Source organism: Archocentrus centrarchus, chromosome 15 (genome assembly GCF_007364275.1).
Source record: "Archocentrus centrarchus isolate MPI-CPG fArcCen1 chromosome 15, fArcCen1, whole genome shotgun sequence".
NCBI classification, from domain to species: domain Eukaryota; kingdom Metazoa; phylum Chordata; class Actinopteri; order Cichliformes; family Cichlidae; genus Archocentrus; species Archocentrus centrarchus.
In genome coordinates, this window is record NC_044360.1 from 9,354,107 (window position 1) to 9,377,168 (window position 23,062).

The 23,062-nt window shown below is 37.5% G+C and overlaps 1 protein-coding gene across 1 annotated transcript in view; it reads right to left on the minus strand.

The window, feature by feature from the left end:
* Positions 1-23,062, minus strand: part of LOC115793577 (anaphase-promoting complex subunit 1-like) — a 66,132-nt gene that overhangs the window by 19,609 nt on the left and 23,461 nt on the right. The window contains exons 17-35 of the mRNA XM_030748624.1: positions 21,839-21,894; positions 21,235-21,366; positions 20,890-20,964; positions 17,883-17,993; positions 16,345-16,514; positions 13,802-13,893; positions 12,672-12,820; positions 8,669-8,747; positions 8,107-8,143; positions 7,801-7,874; positions 7,203-7,381; positions 6,967-7,053; positions 6,703-6,842; positions 5,548-5,666; positions 5,223-5,353; positions 4,078-4,218; positions 939-1,091; positions 635-716; positions 1-85 (exon numbers count right to left, since the gene is read on the minus strand). The exon at positions 1-85 is cut by the window's left edge and continues 7 nt beyond it. Coding sequence (XP_030604484.1) covers positions 1-85; positions 635-716; positions 939-1,091; positions 4,078-4,218; positions 5,223-5,353; positions 5,548-5,666; positions 6,703-6,842; positions 6,967-7,053; positions 7,203-7,381; positions 7,801-7,874; positions 8,107-8,143; positions 8,669-8,747; positions 12,672-12,820; positions 13,802-13,893; positions 16,345-16,514; positions 17,883-17,993; positions 20,890-20,964; positions 21,235-21,366; positions 21,839-21,894 — 2,092 coding nt within the window. The remainder of the gene's footprint in view (positions 86-634; positions 717-938; positions 1,092-4,077; positions 4,219-5,222; positions 5,354-5,547; positions 5,667-6,702; positions 6,843-6,966; positions 7,054-7,202; positions 7,382-7,800; positions 7,875-8,106; positions 8,144-8,668; positions 8,748-12,671; positions 12,821-13,801; positions 13,894-16,344; positions 16,515-17,882; positions 17,994-20,889; positions 20,965-21,234; positions 21,367-21,838; positions 21,895-23,062) is intronic.

Genomic DNA, 23,062 nt, shown 5'->3' on the forward strand with positions numbered 1-23,062 from the left:
CAGACCATACCCAGAGCAAGTCCAGCTGCTAGTGAATAGGACTCTCTGTCTGTACAGTATTCCATCTCTGGTCCAGGGGGTCGACCTGAATAACAGACAAACTTCACCATCCATGCATGTTAAATAAAGTAAAATTGAAATAAATAAATACATAGATACGTTTAAAAAAAAAAAAAAAAAAGACTGAGACAGCAGAGTTTAATATTGACCAACAAAGCTTCAATATGTATCAAGGAAAGAATTCTAAAGGCAAATAATTTCAGATGAGCCCAACAGACACTTACTGTGTTATCCATGGATATGTTTTCATGCGTTTTTTGTGTTTTCTAGTCTGACTGAACTGCTGTCATAAATGCTCTTACTCCTCTCACATATGTGACATGCAATGAATGTGACAAAGAAAGAAAGAGCAGAAAATGGCAGGCAAATCTATGCTAACTGTATAATCAATTGATTAATTGGTTAAATCGAGGATTATTTTTCTAACATTTTAATGAGAGATTTGAATATGATCTGATTTAAACTTGTTGATGTCTTCTGTGAAAGGGTCTAATTGTGTTGTCTTTTTGTGCATGCGCGCATGAATGCACGCACACGCGCGCGCACACACACACACACACACACACACACACACCTATCTCAGACAGCAAGACTTCAGCATTGTGTCTGTGGCCTGTTCCTTGGTAAACCAGCCCAATGCCAATTACAGCTGCAACCTGAAGAAAAAAACAGAAGGAATGTCAAACTGAATGTTTAATTTTTGTGAGTGCTTCTGTAAGTAACTGCAGATCATCCTGGGAAGAGACACAAATCCCTTTGGGGTTGTAACACAAAGGGAATCCAGTGTAAAAAAATCTGACAAACATGTGGCGCTATCTGCTGTGAAAAGGAGAACGGCCGAAATTAGCTGGTTCTCCTTCATACATACTCACTCTTACCTGAACATTGTGGGGGACGTCCAGCTCAGTGGAAGTGGGTGGGAGAAGAGCAGGAATGTGTATACTGAGCAGGCGCGTAATCGACATGTCCATGGTGCCCAGTTTGGCTGAAGACACGCCCAAGAGAAGCCCAATGCTGGTCATTTCATGGCCCTGACAGGCACAGAGGCGGTCAGATGGTAAATCACAACAGAAACGGCATCAGCAGATATCTGTGATAAGCAGTAACTTTCTAATATGTCCTACATATTGTAAAAGCTGTGATTTTTCAAACAGCTTTTCTTCACTTTTTGTAAAATGTAGACAAGAATGTATTTAAACTATGCAGTGTAATGTGTGCTCTTGAGCAATGAACACCTGCTGCAGCAGAATAAAAAAACTTCCAGTCTAACTGTGACTCTGCTACTGGACTTGTTTATTCAGGTTCCATCATGAATGACAGTTTTCATTAGACCCCTGTGTGCATGTGTATCTGACAGACCGCGTACGTGTTTTAACACAAACAGCATGAAATAGATGAATACAGAGTGAAGTGTGAAGTAACAGCTGGGACCTTAGATGTCTATGAGTTGTTCTAAACACTGATCAACAGCCAGACAAAATCATGAAAAATTAAGATAACAGAATTATAGATCCTTAAATTACTACATAGATTTGTCCCATGGTAACCTGCGAATACTCAACTCCTAATTTGAGAATCAGTGAACTACTACTGCGAAAAGTATAGTATTAAGGTGAACTACTAAAGTAATTAAAATCAGTTCCACCTCAACAAGCTACAATAATAAAATGCTGCAGGTGTGTCATCCTAACGGGTTCGCAAATTAAATTATTGTGATGAATAGACAGTCAATCACGTGGCAGCAAGTCAATGTTTTTAGACATGCAGTTCTGGGTGAAAATGTCTTGCTGAGAATGGTCAAACTGCTTCAAACTGATAGGAAGGCAACTGTAACTCAAACAGCCACTCATTAAAACCAAGATACGCAGAAGAGCATCTCTTAACACACAACATGTTGAACCTTGAAGTAGATGGGCTACAGCAGCAGAAGGCCACACTAGGTGCCACTCCTGTCAGATAAGAACAGGCATCTGAGGCTACAGTTTGCATGGACTCACTGAAAGTGGTGAAGCGAAGATTGGAAAAATGCGCTCTGTTGAGTCTCGATTTTTGCTGTGACATTTGGATGGTAGGTCAGAATTTGGCATAAACAATATGAAAGCATGGATCCAACCTGGCTCATATCAACAATTCATGCTACTGCTGGTGTTGTAATAGTGTAGGAGATATTTTCTTGGCACACATCTGTCTCCTTAATACTAACCCAGAATCATCATTTAAACACAGCTCACATGAGTATTGTTACTGACCATGTCCATGCCTTTATGACCACAGTATAGCCATCTGATGGCTGTTTCCAGTAAGATAACGTGCCATGTCACAAAGCTCAAATGATCTCAACCTGGTTCCTTTAACATGATGAGTTCACTGTACTTGGAAAGAATATGCAAACTCCACACAGAAAGGCCCTGGCCATATGGTGGATTCAATCCCTTGTCCTTCTTATTTTGTGCCACACTGCCTAGGTCCAAACACATTTTTTCTAAAAGCACACGTGAAAATATATTAGCTGACAAATACCCAGGACAGAATAAAATAATAAAAAGTGAAAGGTGGAAAATGAAGTCTCAATGTAATGATTGGATTACTTTTAATTCTCTGGTGGATTAACTGACAACTGTATACAAATTAAAATGTATACAAATGTATACAAATTAAACTTGACTACTTTATTCATCTAAGATTATATTCTTAAAAAAATATTCTGTTTTGCATGAACATCAACACTGATCATTCAAACGACGTGCAGACATCGAAAGCTCCAAGAAAACCTAAACACCAAGTACAGTGACCCAGTTTTTGACTGTAAAAAGCTGAAGCAAACTGGAATGCTCAAAAAGGTGACAGACAGACAGACAAACACACACACAGGCACACACACGCACACGCACACAGACACAGACACACATATCCAGATTCTTTTTAAAACCACAGTCATAAACAATTCTAATGAATTCTGATCCACAGTTTGTAAGTGAAATTCTCTTTTACAGCAAGAATAGAAACTGTCAGAAAACCACTAGCAACAAACATGCTTCAACCACGTTCATGACTTTCATTCACACTGAAACCCATGTCAGCTCCACACCACTGTGACATATTTTACCATCAACTCTGCATTGTTCACTGCAGTTAAATCTAAATGGTAAATTAGTGTGTGTTGAGCTGTGGATATCAGTTTCTGAGCCTATATTTTAAAGGATCAGTCAGTTAGGAGACTATGAAATACTGTAATGGCTATTTTGAAGTGTATAATTTAAATAAAAAAATAAATATATACTTATGGATGCCCTATAATTAGAGCAATAAGTTCCAAGCTTCACCATTATGGCTTTTTAACAAACAATACAAATTAAAATTAAATGCATACAAAAACATTTATGGTGAAAAGTATTACCACAAAATCATGCAGAATCCTTCAAAATCCTTCAATGCTAGGCAAAAATCTTTTAAAACTAGAACTCCACAGAGAGAGAAGGTGGGGGGGCTTGAATTTACACTTAATTAAAGATTAAAACTCAAAATGGGAACTGAAAATGAATGAGTCTTAAACCCAGAATGGATACTCAGTGTGGATGTGGTTCAAAGGCTCGGTCTTCAAATGCACCTTGACGCAGACTTTTAAAATTGAGCAAAAATACGACTTGCCTCACAGCATCCTGTTATTTTTCTCACCTGAAAGTGGGAAGGACTTGCCTTGTTTCTAAGTTCTCAGAAGGGAAAGTTTCGCTTTGACTAGCTGGCTGGTTATGACTCATGTTTATGTATAAACTGTATTTAACTTCAAATTTGTTTTCATCTTGTCATTTTTTGTAAGTTGGGTGTATACGTGAGAACTGCAAGCTCCAAATTACTGCAAGAAAACAGAATTAGTGCGCCATCGGTGCTAAACTGAGCATTAAGGAAGAAAGTATTTTTTGAGTCTAGAATATAACCTACCTATGTGAATTTGTAAGGTTATGAGAAACAAACACTTTGTTCCTGCACATGTAAGTCCATGTGTAGATAGGTGTGCACCTTAGTGAGGTAGTCATGTATGTTGAGCGTGGCCAGCTTGGTGAGGTGTCCATTGAGTCCCAAGGCCATAAGGAAGCCTGCATACTCATTAGCCAGCTCAGGGCTCTTTGGCTTGTTGTAGGCAATCCAGGCTGAGTCCACCTTAATAAACAAAAAAACAAAATGAAAGTAATATTTATTTGTGCAGCACTAATACATGTGTTTGCTGCAATAGAGTGAGATGGTTTACAATCCATGTTTAAACAACTTTCTATGGGTTTGAATGAGTATTTCCAAAATTAAGATTTTATTTGTGCTCAGCAAGGGAATTTTTAATACCCATTTACCATCATACTGACCAAAGAATAAAAAAATATCACTGAACTAGATTGTCAGTGACGGCTCATGATCCATCACAATTCACACATTACTGCCGGTAAAACAACAACTGTGACCTTGACACACTGTGTGCAAGATTCACTAAAATTTGACCAAACCTCTAGAGGCTGCCATTCTTATGAATTCTGGAGGAACAGACAATGGTTGCCTCACCATGACAGTAGCTCACCAGTTTTTCTGCCTAAGCTAAAAGCTAAAACCAGTTGAGGGCTATAAATATTTACAAGTGCTTGATTCTGTTTGCATCAATATTATATTTTTGTCAATACTCACCAAAATGATGAGTAAGTAGTAATGAAACATGACATTAAGAAGGATGATGAGCACAAAATGCAAAGATTAATAAATATTTAAAGTTTTACATTTAAGGTTAATGTAACAATGTTGAATAAAATTGTAAGTGTGAAACAATCTAGCCAGTTTTAGCTAAAATATCATACAAAATTACAGCTAGAATTACTAAAAAAAAAAAAAATTGTAAATACAATGTCAGATTTTATTTTTTTTTAATAATCTTTCTTGCTTTGATCCAATGTTTTTTAGTTCATTTCTGAAATCAGTCAGTCAATGTGGCCTTTAGATCCTTAGATTTAAGGGCATTTTAGCAAGCTGGTGATGTCTCACTTGAGTTTTCAGAGTGTAGAATCAATATCAATGCCTCCAAATAAACTGGGACATTAAGAAACAAATTATTATTTGTGGGTATTTACAAATTAAGAGACTGATTGATTGATTAAAAGGTACTGCTGCACTGATTTTAGTCTCACCTGTGAGGCAGGGGCTATTTTAAGTCCAGCAGCTACTCCATTATGAAAACTGGGCCAGCTGGTCATGTTGGGAGGAACATCAATGTTTCCACTGTTCAGATCTACCACAGTATTCCTTGGAGGGGCGCGGCCTGAAGAAAACATAATTACACAGAATATAAATTTTTTTTCTTCTAGCTTATTGATAATGTGGAAAGTTTTGTTTCCTCTAGGACAGTGATAAAGTGTACCGTGACAGTTTTTATTATAAATTGTTTTATCTTCCTGTTAAATAAACCATCTACAAATTTCCATATTCCCTTCAACTTGTTCCAGATTTAATTACCTGTGAGGTTGAGTTTTGGGACAGGTAAAGGTTCAGTCGGTACAGGGTGATAGGAGAAGAGAGTGAAGAGGCCTCTGCCAACTGGCAGGGCCATGGTCCTCTGACACAGCTGCAGGAGTCTATAGAAGACAAAGACAAAAACTATGGAAACAGCACAGACTCCCAACAATGTCATAACTGACAATAAGTCACAGCCAAGAACTTAAAAACTTTATGACATAGATTAGGGAAGAAGAAAGACAACAGAGTATAGAGATGTACATTATATAGATGAGGACAAAATTATTAGCCCCCCGCTATGAAATTAAAATTTTTCTCAAAATTTTCCCAAGTGCTTTTTTAATCAACATAACATTTCTAAACACACTATTTTTCTTTAGAAAGCATAAAACTAAAAACTAACCTTTTGTATTGAGCCATGGCACAAACCACTGCTGTGCATTGATGTGCTTTAACTTTGCAATGCTCAAAGCTTGTAAATTGTTTGGAACTGGGAATCTCTTCAAGGTGGGAGGGATCATGAAGAAAGACGGATAAGTGAAGACTTTGAAAGAAAACCTCAAGCAGTCAACAGCAAAACCTGCTCTGGGTCGTCACTTTGTCTTTCAACACAACAACGACCCAAAACGCACTTTGCTCCTGGTGACCAAAGTGAACGATACTTACTAGCCTGCACAAGGGCCTGACTTGAATCCCATCGAAAATCTGTGGTGTTAACTTAAGACCAAGGTCCATGCCAGAAGACCATCAAATTTGTAGGAGTTCAACAGATTCAGCAAAGAAGAATGGGCTGGGATTGCTCAACATACATGTATGAGACTTGCTGAAAACTAAAAAACAACTGCAGGCTGTTATCCAGCAAAAAGGAGACGCAACTGACTATCAGCATCAGGGGGTCTTGTGATTTTGACCCTGGAAGTTTTTGTTTTTTGTGAAATGATTTTGTTTCTGTGTGTAAAGTAAACTAATGTACGCACCCAAAAGTAAGATGTTTGAAAAATCTGTTTTCAAAATTCCTGGTTCTCTTTAACAGCACTTAGGAAATACTTTTTAAAAATGTCCTCATCTGCATATGCCTTTTCAAAACTGGTGTTTTTCTGTTTCAAGACCAAAGGCAATCACAACACCCATTGTACACACATACTTTATACTCACTTGTTCTCTTTCTCCTCAATGTATTCATGGTCAGACACCTCTGGTAGTTGGACAACACTAACCCGGACAGGCCTGGAACTCTGCAGAAGCCTCCTGACCTCCTGGACCCTCAGATCCTGACTCCAGATCAGTCCTGTGACCTGATGAGAAGAAGTCATACATATCAGAATTTTTCCCAAAAACTCCTCTTAAAGTAGCACTGAGTGAGGCAGAGAAAAGACAGACTAACAATCCCCCCAAAAAATGTTAATCCATTCTTTTTACCTCTTGAATAATGTCTGACATGCCATCTTCTTCCTCATCTGCTTCTGTAGTTGCAGGAGGTTCCAAGGACAAACCTGAACCTACAGACTGGGGACGCAGGCAAATGATGCAAATTTCAAAATTTTCAAGATGAAGAAAATAAATATTTTCTGACTTTAGAATCTGTGGAACCTGAAATGAAACCGGGTCTTTATTTTAGTCTAAATAATCAAGATTGTAACTTATTTTCCACTCACAGGTTTGCTCTTGGCAAGAGTCATTTTGTGGGCTTGTTTAGTGAGGTCCTGTCGTCCAATCAGTAAACAGACCTCCTCAGACCAATCAGAACATGGCTGCTCCCGGCACCGATAGATGGCCTCTCTAATAGGCAAAGCCACACCAAAGGGGACTGACTCCAAGTCCTTCAGGGTGAAACCTAAACCAGTGAAAATTGCTTAATATATATATTTTTTAACACAAGGAATATTCTGAATTAGAGGCAGCATACTTTAAGCTTACCAAAACAGGTTGACAAAATTCAGAAGCTCCTACAACTGTTGTATGTACATGCTGTATGCCATTATCACGTCATCATGAACAGTAAACATCACAAACTTACAAATGTTAGACTGTAACCTATTTTACAATAAAGGTTTAAAAAAAAAAAAAAAAAACTTTATGAGTCTGTTCACTCAGCATCCAGCTGTGAGAAAGCAAGCTCAGACTGGTTTCAGTGGACAGGTGTGAATGTGTAAATCTCCATGTGAACCACTGTGAGGCTGAAAAAGAGGATATGGCTTCAACATACTTTCTCAATATAGATACAAACTGAGAAAAAGGACATGCTTCTCTTACCCTGTGAGGTGAGCCAGACCACCAGCTGCTCAGCCAGATTCTCACTGGAAAACTTCACTTTAACACTGCTCTGCCTAGAAAACATTAATATGGAAAGAAAAAAATAATAAATGTACTTATTAGCTCTAAAATGTATTTTTGCAAGATGGCCTTTAGGCATGCATTACCAAAAAGATTTCAAAAAAAAAAAAAATACAGGCATTTTACTGTGATCCTGTGTGCCATAAATCATTTTAGCTGCTTCAAAACATAAAAAAAACCCAGAAATTTAAAAGTTGGTCCTCTCATTCCTGTAAAATAAATTACCTTCTTATTTGGGGTTCAGTGGCACATGACTTCTGGCCTGATGATGATGAAGGAAAGAAAAAAAAAAAAAAGAGGAAAAAAAAGATGAGGCAGATGAACAGTAAGGAAAAAAAGGTCATTAGATTTACAAATCAGGCTCATCGCCTTTTCTCAAATTCTGGAGGAAACTGCAGAGCTCTTAAATATATTAAAGCATATGGCATTTGTTTATTAAAAATAGCAACACTGCGCTAAAAAATATTGTTCTAGATTCTCTTGCATCTCTCACACACACAGTCAATGTCCATGTCTGTGTCACTGGGTAAAAACTCATTAAACACCTGCAGAAACAGCTGTCACCTCAATGCTGCACTGTTTTGTTGAAGCAAAAACAACGGAAATCAGGTGACACAAGAACCTGAGTCACTCCCCTTTCTTTCTGTGCTACTAGGCCCCAAAGCAGGAAGCTAGGGGACTGGCAGGTAATAAATGCACACAAACATGCAAGCCCACAGAGAAACACAGCGTGCAGGATGCAATAAAAGAAAACTAAAATTATGTTTGAGGCTAGTCACTAACAAACCTGCAGAAAGCTTGGCCAGGTACTTTGATACATCTGTCGAAGTAGCGTTTTCATCTCCAATGACATAGAGAGCATAACTCTGGAAAAAATACAGATTAAGAGGAGAGATGTGAATAGAATACAAAAGCACATACAGTACTTTAAAATCTTGCAAACCAGATAAATAAATGCACTGACATTTACAGTGAAGAGTGCTTAGATTTGCTAAAGAAATAAGCCAAAAAAAAAAATTTTTTTTCCAAACATGGTCAAATGTTGAGTGAACTGTATGAACTAATGTGATCAGAACTCTTGTATGAAAGATCAGATGCAAGTTCAACACCTTAATATTCATGTGTGTGCATGACCTTAGCAAAGGAGGGAAAAAATCTTTTTCTCGGGAGGCATTTTAGGATTACAAGGAGGGTATTGGAGAGCTATCGCACTTGCCATTTGTACTGTAATAGCATTACTTTTCATTCTGCAGATTCAGACAGATGTGCCCATCACAATATGAACAGTACAAAGTAAGGAAAAATTGTGTGAAGGTTAAAAAAAAGAAATATAGCTCATAATCAAAGCACAAATGTGCAAACAAACATGATCATACAAAAGGCCCTCTTTGTGTCCATGTCTCTCTCTTGAGTACTCTTCAAGAGCACAGTGTGATTGATATGAAGCATCAAAACTTGGGCCCTTCTTATTCAGCACTACATATCCACTTCTATACAAAAAAAAAAAAAAAAACACTTCCAAGCTGCAAAAGCAGAGATACCCAAGAGTGCCACCTGCAGATACTAAATTCTGTCTGTTGTGCAAAACATGTTTTAGAAAAAGAGGGAAATGCAGTTTGTTATTTGTGGCTTTCTAACAACAGAATAAAGCAAATAAAGACAAAAGGAGAGGAGGACTACATTAACTTCTTAGAAATATATAGGCATGAGACCAGTCAGCTGTTTTATTTGTTCTAAGTATTATCAGGTCTGAATTGCCAGCCATCCAGGACCTCTAACGACAGCACTACAGGAGAAAGGCTCAGCAAATCCTCTCTGATCCCAGCCATTCCCTCTCCACGCTCCTGCCATCAGGCAGGCGGTACAGGAGCATCCAGACCCATACCAGCAGATTCAGGGACAGTTACAACCAGCAAGCCATCAGGCTACTGAACTGCTGAAACACTGGACAGTTTGCACACGATCGTTTATATACACACACGACATTTTGCGCAATCACTGTATTGGGGTTATAGTATAAATTCCATTCTGTTTATTATGAATTAGCATATCTTCTGTTTATATGTTTTTATAAAATGTTTTGTGCACATATAATACTGTTTTTTATGTTTGAAACAGAAACACCTGGTGACATTTCTTACAAAGGAAGTTGTAGTTACCTGCAGGCTGTTTCAAGCCTGCAGAACACACACATAGGATACGTGTCTCATATTCGCCATGTTACGTATGCACATTCCACAGTATACTTACTACCATATATGGTAAGGAAAAAGCCAAGAATGGTGTTTATTACATGCTGTAAACTGCGTTTGGTGTAACCCACGTGATCTTATTGTGAAAGTCCGAATAAAAGCGCTGCGCAGGAAGCGGTCCTTTGGGACAGAGTTGAGTTCAAGGAATGGATCTCTCCTCCTTGCGCAAGTTTGAAAAGAGTTGTGTGTTTGTTCTCTGACTTATTAAAATGATCTGAACCTATCACACTGTACCAATTGTACACGTACACATCATTACCTTGCATTACAGCTACTACAGTATTTTTGTAGTACTCTGTATTTTACTATATTAGATACTGTAAAATGTATTGTTTTTTATTATACTATATTTATTCTATTGGTATATAGTGTCTATTTTTTATTTTATATTATATTTTTATTTATTTGTTTATGTGCAATATTACTTTTTGGTCTTGATGTGTATTGAGTGTGTCTAAGAATTTCACTGCCAGTAGTGACGTGCCATTGTTACTTGTATATGACAATAGTAATTAAAAAGTGAGGAAAATATAACTGATGCATTTGTAATTTAATAAGATTGGGTAAATTAGTCCAGTGTATAGATTCTTATTATTATATGAAAAACTTAACTTTATTCTTAACTTCTTAACTTGATGCTTTATTTTACAAAACTACAAACTATGCTCCCGATGGTCACAAACGTGTCCAAATCATCATTCCTAACAGTCTGAATAAAACCTACAGCAAAACGTCATAACATGATATTCAATTATGACCAGAGTTACTGTACTGAAAAATAAAAACATTGTTTCTTTGCTCTCTGATTCTTATATACAGTTTAAAATACTGTATAAGAATCAGACTGCATTTTATTCAGCAACATAAAATAAATGCTCTTAAATCAAGTCAAACTATCAACTGCAAAACCAGTAGGATATACTCCAAGTTTACTAAACAGATATGCAATTACAGAAATTTCCAGTTTCTAAAGAATCTTTAATGCCTAAAGTAAGGATAAATGATACACAACATTTTAAGGGCATTTCAGTATCAGCTGCATTTATCTTTCCCTGTCGGTTTTTCTATTATGTCTCTTTGTCCCATAATTATCGCCTCCGTTATCCTCTAGAGAAACAATTACAGCTGGAATGACGACTCGTGACCTTCCTTCCCTAATAATAGTTGGATGCATCAGCACAACACACCTACACATTAACACATCTCCTTTAATAAGATAGCGTAATTGCTCTTTATGTTGAGAAGAATGGCAGACAGTTATGCAGGCTGAGATCTTTGTCTTCACTCTCAGACATAAACACACATTCACTCCTCTAAAAGGCCGGAGCAGGTGAAAAACTGAGTAACAAATATACAGAACTTGATAAAATGAGGTACAAAATACAACACAGACACAACCACAAGCCTGTAAATACTCTATCATTGTATCATAACTTGTTCTGTATCTTACAACTTCAATTCCACACTCCCCACGACGTGTAACAAAAAATGCATACTGATAATGTAGAAACACAAAGTTCCTATTTTAGGTACTTGTGTGACTTTTGTACAACTTGGATGAAATGGAGATCCCTTTTTTCTTTGGTGAGCAATTAGGATTATTTAATATGGCTAACTCTCCATGAAGAATTCTCTATGGCTCAACAAACAAATATTTTAGATAGAAAAAAAAGAGCATGTTTAGGTTTGTTGATTTTGTCTTAAAACTCAGCACTTACACTGGAAAACAAAGACAAATTAGATTTCTAACTTTTAAGTTCTCTGATTTCTGCATGACTGTAGACCAAGTGTGTTTGTCAGTGTCTTACAAATTTAGTTAGAATATTTATCAGCCCAGTTTTGTGATTTGAAATTGTATAGACAACACTTTTGGATAATTTCTTTTCCTGATTATGTATTGTAAGTTAGTGTGGGCTGAGGATAACTGCATACATGAACAATAAATATCCAAATCATTAATGTATGCTTTCATTTCTTAAAGACTGATACTTTAAACTGTACTACTATAGTAAATACTAGTCCGAGAAACATATCTGAAAGAAACTGATTATTTCAAATCACTATATATGTTAATGTTATTTATAATACAATGTGTTTGGTATGTGATCCTGATTACTAATTGTATTCACACTTCCCTACGATTTACTTTTTGGCAAAATATAATATACAATACAAATAATGTTTAGCAAAGTATTTTCTCAGGTTAAAGCAGCTAGAAAAAAATCATTACATTATAAATTACATCAAGAAAACAATTAAAAAATATGTTGTTTGTGGAATAGGTCTGTCATAGCCTACAATACTGTGCGAAACATTTAGGGACTAAAAAAATATTACGATACTTGGCGCTTCTGTTCACTATTGCATTAAAATGTCAATAATAACGTGATATGGATTTGATCAAATAATTTAATTATATTTTAAAATCATATAACCAACCAAAGTGAAAAACAAATATTTCCTAAATATTTCTAAGTTACACAACTATGTACTATAGAAACAACAGTTAGCTGACAGACAGGCCAGCTTTAATCATACCAGAACCAGCAGTCTGGTCCTCTGACAGATACCAGGCAGGTATGGGAAAGGTGGGTTCTCCTCTCCTCTCAAGCAGCGACTGAGCCAGCTGAACACACAGGGAGGCTCTGATCTCAGGAAAGACGGACGCTGCATCTGAGCAATCAGTGCTGAAAAAAGCCAGGTGAGGAGGCGGGAGAGAAAGGCAGCAGGTGAGGTAACAGGAAGGGCGAGAGAATGTTTATGTCACCTTTCACAGAAAATTACAATTACAAGAGCAGCAACAACAGCTGGAAACGAGTCAGATACAAACATGCACCAACAGAAACACTTTACATTCAACCCTGAAAGTATCCATGTCACAAAGCAAATAACAACCTGACAGGTGTTCAAGTAATTTTTAGGACAGCTGTCAGAAAAAATTATAGTGTTTACAAGGGAACTTCCCCAGCACTCAACACACAATGGTTTTTATTTATTTTTAGCCAAAACCTTGTTTATATACAGACTAATTTAAGGTGCTATGTGTAGGCAATGCCCATCGGAAGAATCCCACACTCCACACCAATCAGATCAATTATAAGCTGAAAATGACTAGAAAGTTGGAAAGTCCACCCCTATTGTAAGAAACTGTGCAATGGCCTCAAAAGTGTATAGCAAACTATCCTACTGTTTAGTGCTCCCTTATCTAATAATAGCAATGCAAATAATGGCAATATTGTGAACCAATCACCATTTGAGTTGATTCTCTACTTGGCCACACAATTAAAATTAGCACTCTATATAATTAATAATTTTTTATTTAATAAACTGGTTTACTTGCTACATAGCTGGATTAGCTGTGTGACATATTCAGGTTGAGTTAACTGTATTTGTCACACAGCTAGACTGAGGAAAGATTTAATGTTACATTGACTCCTTATCACTTTACATTCTTCATATAATTTAAGTAAATTTTTCAATCTTTTAAACAAAAATACTTTGTTTTTTTTAACATTTGTTTACCTTTGCAGTTCCTTTGAGTCTAAGACATACAAAGGAACTGCTAAAACAGCCCAGAACAGCAGCAGACCATCCAAACTCCCTCCATGAGAACATGTCTCGTCTGTTTCCTGACTTGATAACATTACAGACATTAAAACAAGTCTTACCTTGGTCTATGAAGCAGCTCTCAGTGAAGCCACTAATTATTGAAGGGTAGTCTCTCCAGTACAGGTCCACATACTCTTCCAACTGAAGATCTCTGAAAACAAACAAATACATAAATGTACATTAGTATTCTGTAACAGAAATGCATTTTCACATTATGAAAATATTTTTTAACACTAGCATGGTTAAGAAAAAGAACATTTTTACTTAGAGCAACAAAAAGTTTCTAACCTTATATCAACGGGTTATTAAGTCTACCTTGTACCAGGACTTACACTGTGTATCTCTACACAGTTTGAGGCCAAATTGCTGCAAGTCATTAAGACAAGTCTAAAAATGGCTCCACAGCTTCAAATAGCTTCTGTGACATTTAACTTGTTTTGGGTTGTAATTGAATACACAGTGAAAGTAATTAACAGCCATGAATCATTAACATTCAGCTTAAAATCAGATAATCAATAGTTTTTAATCTTGGTACAAACCCTTTACTCCCACAGTTTCTAGCTGTGTGTGCACTTTACATGAGATAACGGTAATGAGTGTACAGTTATCCAGCGTTCTAATCTTTTTCTCTCTTCTGCTTGTAGCCATGTCACCACATGCTTAATGCTTCAGCATACCGATACATTTTGGACAATTTCATGCTCCCAGCTTTTTGGGGATGGCCCCTTCCTGTTCCAATATGTCTGCACACCAGTGCACAAGGCAAGGTCCATAAAGACATGGATGAGCAGTTTTGGTCTGGAAGAACCTGACTGGCCTGCACAGAGTCCTGGCTTTAACCTAGTACAACACCTTTAGAATTACAGCGGAGTGTGCGAGTCAGGCCTTCTCATCCAACATCAGAGTCTGACCTCACAAATGTGTTTCTGGGAGAATGGTCAAAAATTTTATAAACATACTCCTAAACCTTGTGGAAAGCTTTCCTCGAAGAGTCAAAGCTGTTATAGCTGAAAAGGGTGGGCAGACATCATATTAAACACTATGGATTAAAAATGGGGCATCACTCAAGTTCATGTGTGTGTGAAAGCAGACGGGTGAATACTTTTGGGAATACAGTGTATCACGCTGTATTCAGCAACACTTGAAATGACCAATTCAGACAATAAACTAATCAAGAAAGTACTTTATGAGGTTACAGGTAAAGTGGAACCTCGTGTAACAAAAATATTTATTACAGTATTGCACCAAAATCGCTTTCCCAAAAAACAATGAAAGACAGGATCACAGAGAGCCCAAGTCTTTCAAAAGTAACACTCTAAAGAACTGGTGAGAAAACACTTAAATCATAAATAATATTTATCACCTCCAAATTGCAAAGAATTTGGGAACTTCATCATATGACACAATCCTGTAGTTGAACTCACTGCATGGACTCAAGAACATTTATGAAAAACACTCAATTAAAACAACAGCTATAAGTGTAGCTATAAATTAAAGGTAAAACTCTAAAATGCAAAGAAAAAACATAAATAAACCAGATACAGAAACACTGATGTCTACTCTGGGCCTTAACTTTTTGAGGTGGACTGTGAAAAGTGAAAAGTGGTTTTTGAAATCATGGGTGCTTTATCATCTGGGCTAAAGAAGGACCATCTGGTTTGTTATTACTGCACAGTTCAAAAGCCAGCATCCACGATGGTATCAGTGGGCATTAGAACACATAGTATGGTTAACTTATACATCTGTTAAGCAGCATTAATGCTGACTATATCTGTAGGGATCTGTTGGAGCAACATATGCTACTATCCAGACAGTGTTTTTTTCAACAAAGACTAGGAAAAAAATGAACCACTATGTGTATGCAAGGCAGCAGCATGGCTCCATAGTAACAGTTTGGGAATCGTCCTTGAAATGTTAAATTAAGAACAGGAAAACATTTTTGCTTTAAAACTGAAGTACTTGTTAAGGCTACATGCTCTAGATATGAGACAGATCAATTAAATCACTGTATTTTTCAATTTTTTCACCATCACAATTTTTTAAATATAAGATTTGCAAAGAGGATTAAAACAAGCACTTTCTTAAGGCATCGACATTAATTATTTAAAAATTTTATCACTCCAGAAAAAGGTTAATGAAGCAATCAAAATCATTAGTTTAAGCTTAACCAGTTAATAAAGTATAGAGAAAGTAAAAATTAGCAACATATTTGCATACCAACCCACATACTGACAATGCAGGCCAATTACTCTGAGAGCACTTCACTCTCCCACTCCATCTATTCTGTTATTGTCATTATCACCAAAAACTGAGGTCACTTAACAGCCTGCTGAAGTATATTTCTCGGTAAAGAGCACGGACAGCACACAACACTAGCTTTCACTGAAAACAATGATGTGTTTTTTTCTTTTCTTCTGGTGATGAGAGTTCACCAGTGGAAAATTAAACAAGGTTCTACTTGTTTTGATAAATGTCACTCAGTTCCACGCAAGCATTTCTTTACTGCTCATAAAAACGTACTGGTAGAAATATTCTGTTCAAATGGACAACCTAAGCCAGCTGAATGATATTTACTTTTATTCCAGCAAAAAGAAACACAAACCTAGCCAGTTGTTGCAGCAGACAGACTAGTGATGAGGCTCGTGCTCTCTGCAGCTCATCCAGCTGCAGTTCCTGATAGAGCAGATGGAGAACATAGAAAAGGGCAGGGATGTGAGGGAACAGTGGAGCTGAACTGTCCAACTTCAGAGATGGACTGGGGGGAGAAGAAGCCTAGGATATTGAGGGTAAAGAGAGAGAAAGAGAAGAAACAAAGAGAAGTTAAAGAAAGAACAGGTTGAATAGGATACAACAGGAAATTCTGTAATTGCATTACATGTAATGTAATAGCAAATTTATGATGAAATGACAATGTGCACAAACAGAATCAGGAAGACTACAAGTAAATGCACGCCAGTGTCTATTGCTCTTTTGTGTCTGAATTATCCCCACAGTTAAGATGAGATCCAGATGGTATTGTTTTAATGTTTTCATATCCTGAATAGTTTGTTTATGACTGGCATCTTTTTTTACATGAGTTTTATTCAACTTTGGATTTGTATTACAAAAAGTGAAAAATGGTTGCATCAATCATTGGCTTAGATAAAATAAGTTAAAACAAATGGAGTATTACAGTCTTGTATAATTAATATTAGTTTAAAGTTTTCAACAAAATTTTGGAGGTCACTGATCTCCCTTTTCTAATGACTATTTTGCCCACCACAATAACAGCAAGGAACACAGGCTAAATAATAGAAAGTCCCTCTCTATATAATGTAGTACAAATCAGCAGTGCTACACAAACAGAGTCAAGGAGACTCAAAAATGTTCAGTCAAATCAATACATGAATAAAGCTTACTAGTTGACAATAGTTTGTATGCATATTGAAAATGCATATGGTTAGCGGGTTGGGAGTCAATCTCTCATTGTTTTATTAGGAAAATTTGAAAGAAAAAGAATGAGAAGGTGATGGGAAATGTAGAGGTGAAATTAAAGGTGTATCATAATGGAAAACCTTCATCTATGAAACATTAACTCTTATTCCAATGAACTACATTATATTGTTAGGGCCCTAGCAGGGCTGGCTGTGATTTTTTTTCTTACCTAGTCAGTGTGGCTCGCTTTCTCCAGCCTCAGGCACCACCCCTTTTGTCCATCTGACTCAACTCCGCAATTAATCCAGTGAACCTGAGGCCGGAGAGAGGAGCGCTCCAGTGCCAGAGAGCCTTTGTGAAACAGCTTGTGAGCTGTGTGTTTTGTGGCTGCTTATTCCTGCTCTGTGGAGAGGAGGCTGTTTTGATGATTGAGGCCTTTTAACTTACTCTGTCGGCTTGCTAACTAACTTCTGTGTTTTGTTTGATTTTTGTTTTTCCTTTTGAAGGTGATAGCAGCATGTCTGTCTCTTTTAATTGAACTATTAATAAAGAACTTTTAACAGTTTTGCCTCCATGTCTCCTTTTTGTCAACCCAAACACTTTTTGTTACTTTCCCACATCCCCTGGACTTTTCAGGGGAATGTAACACATACCCATAATGACCAAACCCAAATACACAGAACAAACATGCAATATATGGATCCCCCCACTGTGTCAGGTACATACAGAGGACAGGCCCTCGGTTTCTGAAGCGAGTGTACTATTGATGCCACTGGAATCAACAGGCTGGAAATTCATCTGACGGTGGTAATGGGACCCCATCAAATAGTCCCAGTCCTACAGAGAGAGGAAACGAAGATAAAGCCATACAATATTTGTGTGTGAAGTTAGGTAATGATCACTTAGCCAAGACAGACTACACTTTGGTCCCCAACTTATGGCTCTCCATTATTTATAACTTGTGTGATGTGACTGGTAAGGGGGTGTAGAGAGACAGCAAGGTGGAATTGATTACACGAATGATGAATGAGCTTTATCAACTGTACCAGCATGCAGAAGAGCAGACATCAATGAAGTAGATTGCAGCCATCATACTTTTTTTTTTTTTTTTGGCTGTTTGTTTTGTTTTGTCTGAGGATCCTGAGGTATCCAACATGCTGTACTCCTTGTCATCAAGTTTGATCATTTTCTTTTTTTTTTTAAATGAACTGTTTTACCCTGACACCCATTACCAGTCCCATACATCTTTGCAATCATATTATTTTAATGCTGGTAGCTTGCAGCCTGAAGCTAAGGGTCAAGTGCCAGAACATATAAAGCGCTACAGTGAAACACAGAGCGAGCCTTCTATGAAACTCAGAGTTGAACTACAGTGGTGTGAAAAAGTGTTTGCCCCCTGCCTCATTTCCTGTTTTTTTGCATGTTTGTCACACTTAAGTGTTTCGGAACATCAAACCAATTTAAACAATAGTCAAGGACAACACAAGTAAACACAAAATGCAAGTTGTAAATGAAGGTGTTTATTAGTAAAGGTGAAAAAAAATCCAAACCATCATGGCCCTGTGTGAAAAAGTGATTGCCCCCCTTGTTAAAACATACTATAACTGTGTTTTTTCACACCTGAGTTCAATTTCACTAGCCACACCTAGGCCTGATTATTGCCACACCTGTTCCCAATCAAGACATCACTTAAATAGGAGCTGCCTGACACAGTAAGGTCCACCAGAAGATCCTTGAAAGCTACACATCATGCCGAGATCCAAAGAAATTCAGGAGCAATTGAGAAAGAAAGTAATTGAGATCTATCAGTCTGGAAAGGGTTATAAAGCCATTTCCAAAGCTTTGGGAATCCAGCGAACCACAGTGAGAGCCATTATCCACAAATGGCGAAGACATGGAACAGTGGTGAACCTTCCCAGGAGTGGCCGGCCGCCCAAAATTACCCCAAGGGTGCAGCGACGACTCATCCAAGAGGTCACAAAAGACCCCACAACAACGTCCAAAGAACTGCAGGCCTCACTTGCCTCAGTTAAGGTCAGCGTTCATGCCTCCACCATCAGAAAAAGACTGAGCAAAAATGGCCTGCATGGCAGAGTTCCAAGAAGAAAACCACTGCTGAGCAAAAAGAACATTAAAGCTCGTCTCAATTTTTCCAAAACTCATCTTGATGATCCCCAAGACTTTTGGGACAACATTCTGTGGACCGATGAGACAAAAGTGGAACTCTTTGGAAGGTGTGTGTCCCATTACATCTGGCGTAAAAGGAACACTGCATTTCAGAAAAAGAACATTATACCAACAGTAAAATATGGTGGTGGTAGTGTGATGGTCTGGGGCTGTTTTGCTGCGTCAGGACCTGGAAGACTTGCTGTGATAAATGGAACTATGAATTCTGCTGTCTACCAAGAGATCCTGAGGGAGAATGTCAGACCATCTGTTCGTGTACTCAAGCTTAAACGTACTTGGGTTCTGCAGCAGGACAATGATCCTAAACACACCAGCAAGTCCACCACTGAATGGCTGAAGAAAAACAAAATGAAGACTTTGGAGTGGCCTAGCCAAAGTCCTGACCTGAATCCTATTGAGATGTTGTGGTACGACCTTAAAAAGGCCGTTCATGCTCGAAAACCCTCTAATGTAACTGAATTAGGACAATTCTGCAAAGATGAGTGGGCCAAAATTCCTCCAGAACGCTGTAAAAGCCTCATTGCAAGTTATCGCAGACGCTTGGTTGCAGTTGTTGCTGCTAAGGGTGGCCCAACCAGTTATTAGGTTTAGGGGGCAATCACTTTTTCACACAGGGCCATGATGGTTTGGATTTTTTTTTCACCTTTACTAATAAACACCTTCATTTACAACTTGCATTTTGTGTTTACTTGTGTTGTCCTTGACTATTGTTTAAATTGGTTTGATGTTCCGAAACACTTAAGTGTGACAAACATGCAAATAAACAGGAAATGAGGCAGGGGGCAAACACTTTTTCACACCACTGTAAAGTGAATTTTATTCTCTCTGTGTTTTAACGGTGGCTGCAAAACCATCAGGGCAGTATGAAGACAAAGACAATAACAAGTTGACATTGTCCTCCAGTTTAATGTGAATCATGCATTTCTTCAGGTCAAACACACAAACACACAACTACATCGTACAGTCTAAGCCTCCAGCTAACTGACATTTGCCAGTCACATTTTTCTCTAATGAGAACGCACAGATTACTTAAGAATGCACCTATAATTAGGATTATTTAAAGAAGACCTTTAAGGGACTTTTTTCCGGGTTAAGACGTTGATTTAAGTATTAGGGTTACAGTAAAGGCCAAGGGAACACATTATGTCCACGTGAAGACCCTTAATGACATATGCACAAATATGTAACAGTGTTTGGAATTGTAGGACTCACAACAGTTTTGTTTTGTTTGTTTTTCCTGCTCTGAATAAATTGGGCTTTCCCACAAAACTGGGTTCTCCCTTTCTGCACTGGAATATTTTTGACAGTTTCTTTGCACTCTTTGGCATTCAAGAGTTTATATAACCTGTTATGACATGGACACTACTATTGAAGCACTTCCTTTTTGTTGCATTCTCTTTTGCAACACTTGTTTCACTGCCTCACTATGGGACACACCCCTCACATGCATAACTGACTGTTAAGGGATTACAAGTCTACAAGCTGTAATCAGAGGTTGATGACTGTGCACCAAAACATCACAACAGTTCACACTTTAGTAACGCACCTCATCAGAACCTCCATCAGAGGGACGAGCCTTCTTGGCTGCAATCACTGGAGAGAGTGGCACTTCAAAATGCAGCTATGTAAGGAGGACAGGGAGCAAGGTCACAACATAAAAATTACTGTTTAAAGCCAAAATAAAGTTCTGCTAGTTAAGAATAGAAAATATTTAAAAGCAGAACAGGCCTCTGGTTCCCACTGAAAGTTACATTTTTAAGTCTGCTCAGTATGGAACTACAAAGGTCATTAATTCTGAAATGAACTGGGATCCAGAATAAAAAAAAAAAAAAAAAACACTGCATTAAACTGTAAATTAAAGTTTAAAAAACAAAAACAAGTGCTGACTCACATTTCGTGTCCAGGTCAGGCGCTCGGTGTTGTAGCCCATCAGAGTCATGAAGCAGGTGACAAACAGGCTCCACTCTGCGTGGGCACTGGGACCGCCAGGGGCATTGTAGATGTTATACCATTTCACCAAAACCTGTTGCATTTAAAGAATTTAACAAAACAAAATCAAGTTCCTCCAGAGCATCAAAATGTTATGACAAAGAGAATCTTTGCATCATTTCATGTCTGTGTCAAAATAAAGAGCCTGAAAAACATTTTCATCCATCTTCCTACTCCACCTATACAATTTTCTGCCAAAACTTCATGGGTTTGGGTTAGTGCATAAATTTATTTGTTTTTCTTCTTCATTTGCTGCAGATGGTTAGTTGACTAATTTCAATGTCTTATTTCTACACACCAACCAGGACTGAGCGACACTTAAATAAAAAGGAAATAAATCTTTGAGAGTCTCTCTGGTTGGAGTCAAGCTATTAACCATTAAATAATATGTTGTCAGCTTATGTGTTTCAAAGGATCAAATGGTGCAACCACACAACCTGTTGATGTTTATATTTGCAGGGTCTTTCAAGAATCAACTGAAATTCCACATTATCACTTCCACCAACCTTCATGGCAGCTTCCTTAGGCAGGATGACGCGAATTGCCTCAAGGCACTTCCTCACTGAAATACACAAAGGGGAAAAGGGAAGGGCAGAAAAAGTGTCAAGGGAGAATTTTAAACGGTATGACAGTTCAGTTTAGCTAAGAGTCAAATTCACAGTCACCTTAAGTAATTCAGAAAGCACACATTTACAAACATTATTTCTATGTAATGCAGTAAATTAGGCAACCAAATAACCAAATATCTAGACCGAAGGCTGGAGCTAAAACTTTCTAATACTTGTGCTACCAACCACAGACAAATAAAGATTTAGAAATTTAAAAAAAACCGAAATTAATTAACATGATGAATCTCATCCTGTTCTGACAATTTTAGCCTCTTATCCTCTACTTCAGGAAAAAAAAAAAAGGAAATTAAAAAATAACCACCACAACAACAATAATTAGTGCTACCACATCTCCTAACAACTCCAACCAATCAGATTCTTAATCAAAGTCACTAGGAAATCTTAATTGGACACCCAGAGTGGGAAAGGTCAAGAAAGAGGTAGCTAAATGCCATTTCATTAGAGGAAGAAAGCCTTGTCTGCAGAATCGATTACATAATAATGGAGAGCAACGTATGGACAAGACACAAAGGCAGGAACACAAGACAGCAAGAGTGATACACAGTGCCAATGAAGGCTTTAAAAATATAGACCAACAAAAGCTAGAAGAGAAGGTTCGTGGTCAGACCCACTAGTTGTGGTAAACAAGAGAAAATAATTCAGCTGACCTCAAACATAATTGGCCGGGAAAAAAATATTTGTAATTCAGTGTAATTATTCCTGAGCACTTTGTCATCAGCTACTTTGTGCAATTCGGAAATGAAATCATGAGGGGAATTAATACTTCTGCCTGATTTTATACCATATGGTTTGTTTTACCAGTGGAGAAGACTACTCAAAACAAACAGTAGTTTGTTTTAATCCAAAATCTCAAGTAACAAAACAAATCGTACAGAACCTCAGTCTGAATCGCCAGAAAAGTTTGAGAAGTTTAAAAGAAAAATTTTTTTTAAATTATAGTTAAAACCTTTGGATAATTATCCAAAAATGCATGCTTACTGAAGACAGACACATATTCTGGGAAAGGTGCTTTAGATTAGAATTTGAGAAGGTGATGATAAAACATAGCATAAAAACATTTTATGCAAATCTGTTTGTTGGAACTTTAAAAATGAGAAATGT